This window comes from Macadamia integrifolia, unplaced genomic scaffold, assembly GCF_013358625.1.
Source record: "Macadamia integrifolia cultivar HAES 741 unplaced genomic scaffold, SCU_Mint_v3 scaffold1665, whole genome shotgun sequence".
Lineage (NCBI taxonomy): Eukaryota > Viridiplantae > Streptophyta > Magnoliopsida > Proteales > Proteaceae > Macadamia > Macadamia integrifolia.
The window spans coordinates 130,407-136,406 of record NW_024868296.1 but is presented as its reverse complement, the minus strand read 5'-3'; the positions used below and the strand labels follow the sequence as shown (position 1 = coordinate 136,406).

General features: G+C 36.9%; 1 protein-coding gene across 1 annotated transcript; it reads right to left on the bottom strand.

The window, feature by feature from the left end:
• Positions 1-7: 7 nt before the first annotated feature.
• Positions 8-3,894, bottom strand: LOC122064483 (the record flags this gene model as incomplete). Its single annotated transcript, XM_042628190.1, has 2 exons — positions 3,661-3,894; positions 8-1,015 (listed from the first exon to the last, which is right to left on the bottom strand). A coding segment is annotated over exon 2 (1,005 nt), but the record flags the coding sequence as incomplete, so codon positions are not given.
• Positions 3,895-6,000: the final 2,106 nt, after the last annotated feature.

Below are 6,000 nucleotides of genomic sequence, written 5' to 3'. Positions count from 1 at the left end.
TCCATGCCTTCATATATGAAATATTATAGTCATAGGTATTTGCCATATGTGCCTGAATTTCCGCTGGTGTGATTGATAATTGTGCTTTGACCAGCCCCAGTATTTTACTACAAATGAATTCAGCATCTAACTGCGCATGGTCCTGGATAATGCTGGGCTTGACACAAGTGTGTGGCCCTGCATATCTTGTAATGGCAAAACATGAAGAGGAGGAATTCTTCTTCAAAGATGCACGAAGCCTCCACAGACAACCTTTATTTTTACACTTCAGAGCCAGCAACGATGGGGTTGACTCTAGGACATTGTACTGCTGATGTGTCCTGATAGCATATTCTTTCACAGCATGCTGTAATTGTTGTTTTGTTTGAAATATTTGGCCAACATGTAGCACATCTTTTACATTCTCTGGAACAACTAGAACTCCTGGTACATGGTTACTGGCAACCGCATCGTTCACCCAGCTCACATTTGTGAACTCATCAATAGGTTCCCGTTCAACTTCTGCAATATTGTTGTTGGCATTAGCTTCTGACACCCAGGCATTGCCTTCTGCTTCATTTAGTTCCTGAACAGGATCCCCAGTCCCATCCTTCTCACTTCCAACATTGATGTGGGGAGACTCCTCTCTCCCCTCATAGTCTGGACCACTCTGGACAAGTACTGGATCATCCCTTCCACTCTCAATGTGTAAAGTTTCATTTACCAAGTACAACTCCACAGCATGTACATCAGGATGTCGTCCCAATTCAAGCATTATTTCAGTGGAATCCTTGTCATCTATCAGGTAGGCTATGTATCCCCTAGACACTGGATATCTACATGTAATCTTGATATCAAACTGCTTCCTGTTATAGCCAGTTATCTCATACATTTTATCCAACAACTCTGAATGACTAATACTATGATTGACCCTGATTCCCTTCAGCTTACCACCTTCATAATCCAAACCCAGTGATGCAGTTGTAATCTTCCCATTCCAACGACACATAAGTGTTACCATCCGATCCTCCATATTCTGCCATTGTAAATAAAGAATATTAAACGCTTAACTATTCAAGTAAAAATATGCCAAAGCTATCAAATTACAGAGCACATAGCATATCACCTGGTTCCATGTCATTCAATTTATTAACTAAAGAAAATATGCTTTTCTCAACATGAAGTAAGCCAAAGTAACCAACCCCACTAATCCATTAACAAATTTTGGACACAAAAGAAACAAAATAAATTTGACTGCACCGCAGTTTAACTTTTTTGTGTTTCAAATTTTTCGCCATGGGTTTGATACAATACCAATTTGCAAGAATCAGCGGATGGACCATAAACATGACTGGCCGACCATGATATCTGATTTTGCATTTTTTTGCAAAAAAAATATGGATTAAGATATAGCTAGGACCATCCACTCAACTCTAATGAGCTACAGAAAATTCTTCCTAATTTTCTTGGTGGAAATATTTATAAATACTTCAAATGAGACAAAAGCATCAAATGAAAAGTAAAAACCTCTTATGGAAATCAATCACAGTAAAATCCATGCCCATGAGCCCCTCCACCCTTACTTTCCTGTTGGAATGTTGTCTAAATTGGAAACTTCACTGAGTCAACTAAAAGCAGTGAAGGTATTACCTCCATAACCAACTATCTGATCTGACGACTGGAAAATACCATAGATATATGATTCTTATCTGTTTCGACTTATACATGTCCGATGGTTCTAAGACAAATATAACAATTTACAAATCGTCAAAGCAGTGAAAAGGGAAAAAAGTAAGAGAATTAAAGAAACATCACAAAGTATGCACTTCACACAGGCTTGTTCCATGAAAATATGTAAACATTTCACACAAAAATCATATCAGCAGTATCAGAAAAGCATATGGTGATTCACGCCTCAAAAATGAAGGGTTCAAGATTAAGATGGAAATTTGATGCCCAATTATAATTTTCATCAGTTCAACAATCAAATTACAATTTTTTTATTTGGACAGTTAACCACGAAAGAAATAAAAGTAGCACATTACGTGAGCTACATTACTTTATTAAACATCACGAAAACAGATTTCCCAAATGGCAGACTCCTAAACAAAAGCGCCAGCTGGTCATAGGATTTTAAATGAAAATACAAAGCGCCTGATCACAAATTATTGGCCTGAAATGCATTCTACTGGTTAAACTCGAAAAATCACAATGGCTAGTTTTAGAGCATAAGATTTTCCATAAGCCTCCTTTCATTTTGGCTGGCTAGTACACAATGTTTGAAATTTTAAGCAAATCTGTCAAAATTGGTGAAATATTTCAGTTTCCTCTGGTGTGTAATCTCAAACCTTGTCTTTAAACAATCAGAAACTTTGTCGTGTGCTAATCCTGGTAGCAACAAAAAATATTCAGACAAAGGACATATATGGAAACAATTACTTCAACTTCAAATATTAAGATATACAAATGATTAATACATTAAAAACCAAAAAATGGGACGAAAATAATCATCAATAATAGAATTAATCCTCACAAAATAAACCTAGACAAGAGGCTGGAAGAATAAAAAGTTTAACTCTTTTCCAACAGAAGTCTGACAAGGAGTGATAACTTATTTTAGCATTCTATCATGAAGAATTTAGATTTAAGTCGCAGTCCCACATTCCTGAACTCAATTCACATAAAACCATAGTTCTAAATCTCATTTTGGTAGGATTAACCCAAATGGAAATACCAAAGTTCGGTGAATTTTTGCTGATACAGTGCATTTTTTTCACTTGGCCATTTTGGGGGCAAACGGCCAAAATGACCGAAATTTCAACCAAAATTATGCTACATCTGGTTTCCCTCCTATTTCGTCTTGGGCATGTCGAAATTAGCAAAATTTCACCAAGATTTCAGCAAAATTTGGAACCATGCATAAAACTAGTGGAGGTGGATCGCAGCTTCATAAGTGGATAGTTAATTTTAGATGAACTCCAATATCCCAGTCCTGACTTCAGTTTATAGAGGACTAGGAAGGTTCAGCTTCATCCATAATAAATAAATAACTCCCCTGAAGGATTACATGGAAGAGCTTCTCGGTGCTGCCACTTAAGTGGCCAAGCCCCAACGTACTTCTTTGATAAAAACCTTAGAGTTTGGAACTTAATACTGACCTTCTCATGCTTGCCGTATAAAAATTAAAAAAAGAAATTCAGGGTCGCCGTTTTCCAATTCTTTTACCAATGACTATGTTTCTCAGTCAAGCTGCTGTTCAAATTTGTAGTTGCTTCTATGTTTTACAGTTTCTCATCCTCAAAATCTGGTTCTCCAATCTCCTTCAGGGATTACACATCAATTAGTAAATTTCCTATAGATTGTTCACAAAGCGAGGTGTGAGAATGGCTGTTATAGAAAATTGAAAAGAAAATCTGCTTCCTGATAATGGGCCAGAGAGATGATAACGACGAGGAAGCCTCATTATTCTCTCAGACCAAATACAAACACCTACGATACAATCCCATCAAGTAACTAACCCAGAGAGAAACCCAAACATGCCCATTAAAGCAGAGAACAGTTGCTCGTAAAGAATCAAGTAGATAATGAAAAGAGACGTTACATCCGAATTTGATGGCTACCCATCACCAGAGGCACTAAACCTTGACCATAGTTTCCTGTGCAAGGAAAAATCGAACTAACCTGTTTCCTCTTAACTCTGAATCATGGAAACCATAGAACAAATTTTCAAACTCGCAAGTCTTCGCTCTTGCGTTACTCTAGAAACGCTTCTCTTGTTTATTCAGATTAAGACTGGGAGGAGAAACGAGGAAGAAGGAAGGTGGTGACAGAGGTTCAGGTTGAGGAGAGTTACCGGAGAAGAGACCTCAACAGAGCATACGGAAAGAGCAAGGGCAAAATGGGAAAATAATTAAGACGTTGCCAGTAGCTAGATTGCCTCAAACCCGAACTGGTTGACCATGGCCTCATGGGTTGGTCTGGTCCTCCACCCAAACCAACGCAAAATTTTCCCTCCAATGCCATTTTCTACATTCATTTTTACAATAAAACTAGATATATATGACAGCAATCTTATTTTACAAGAAATAAGTAAATTTAGTTGTCCATGTAACAAAAGAAGGTGATAGTTCCGAAAATGGAAAGGGTTCCCTAAAAGGTAGTGTAGCTTCTACATCAGCACAAGGGCCACTGGAATTACATGAGGAAGCATCAATAGTGATAAGATATATTTATTCCGATCATTTTATAGAGAGAACATGATATATATTAGCCACATGCAAAATTTTAGAGTCCAATTTAATCAAATAACCCCGTTTATCCATGCTGGTATTCTTGGCATTACTATGCACTCTCCATAGATAATTTAGATTAAAAAATTCATAAAAATGGATGACTCATATTTAACTTGTGATTTTTGAAAACATCATCCTCCATTGATACATAGATAAGTATTTAAATAAAAACATGAGTAGTTTATGAGGTGAACTTGTTAACTGAAAGTTTATTAAGAAAAAAAAAAAGGATGGCTCATATTTAACTTGTGATTTTTGAAAACATCACTCTCCATTGATACATAGACAAGTATTTAAATAAAAACATGACTAGTTTATGAGGTGTACTTGTTAACTGAAAGTTTACTAAGAAAAAAGTTTGTCAACTGTGCACCAGTAGTTATAGCCTTATAGCAAGTGTGCAAGAAATTATCCTTACAAGTGGAAATTGCTAGCGAGATGCATATTCTAGGGCATCAAGATCCTCTCTAACACCCCAATGCGCCCAACACACATTTGATGGTTAGGAGGACCTGAGATACATATTCGAGTTTTCCCAACTGTTCAACACGTGTACGGATGCTAGGCGCGTAGGAGAGGATCAAAACTCTATTTGATGATGAAAACCTCCTCACACATGGGGCTCCCAACACTCTTTTAGTGAGATCCATAATGGAGTCTAGATCCATACACAACCAAGTCCCGTTGATTTAACACCCCCCCCCTCTGAAAAAAAAGAAGTCAAGTAGGTTTAGGTTATGTTTGGTATGCATTTTTGTAATGGATTCTAAATCTACAATGCATTCTAAAATGAAAAATGGACATATAAGAACCCACACCCACCCCACCTTCCCAAAAAAAAAGTTTCTATACCGACAATGTGAAAAACTATTTCCACACGAATGACTTTTCTACTGTGTGGAACAATAATTTATCATTTTAGAGGCAACCCAACCCCAATCCCAGCCGAATTTCATTGCCGATTCCATTTACTTGGACCATGGGCTTTTCCGTTAGACCGGGTACTCTTATGATACTTAAATAGTAAGCAAAAATAATGAATCCATATCAACAGATGTCCAGTTATATCCCTAATTACGAATAATTTAAAATCTAACTTTAGGGCAACCAATCGTTCAATTTAAATTACTATCCACTATTATATTTGATGCGGTAAAAATTGACCGGATGATCTTCCCTTCAGCTCTTGGTGTTTTAGCAGATCTACAAAGAAGAGATGACAGGGGAGAACCGGACTGACCCGACGGGGGACTCTCCGATGCTTAAGTCAGATATTTCCACAGCAGATGCTCAAGAGAGCTTTCTAGTAAAAGAAGAAGTTAGTGATCGATCCCCTTTGATGGAGGCTTACCATGGTACAAGGATTAAAAATATCGGTATCGATCGCCATATCGATCGGTCAAAATTAAGATACGTATCGGAGGGTATCGTATCGTATCGGAGATACACTAAGATAACGCTAAAGATATACACATAAATTGATAGGAAACATTTTTTTAAACACTTTTGCATAAAGAATTTGTTAAAAAAAGTTATTGATAACATGTATTATGCATAAACACTAAATTGAGGGTATCGTACTAAGAATTCAAGGTCTGTAGTTGTCCCATAAATGTAAAATCCTTGTTCCCAACTTTGATTTCCACTTTAGTTGGAGAAAAATATGACTGATAGCAACTTTGGAACAAAAAACCTTCAAAAAATCGTTTTTTTTTTCTGAAAAATTACC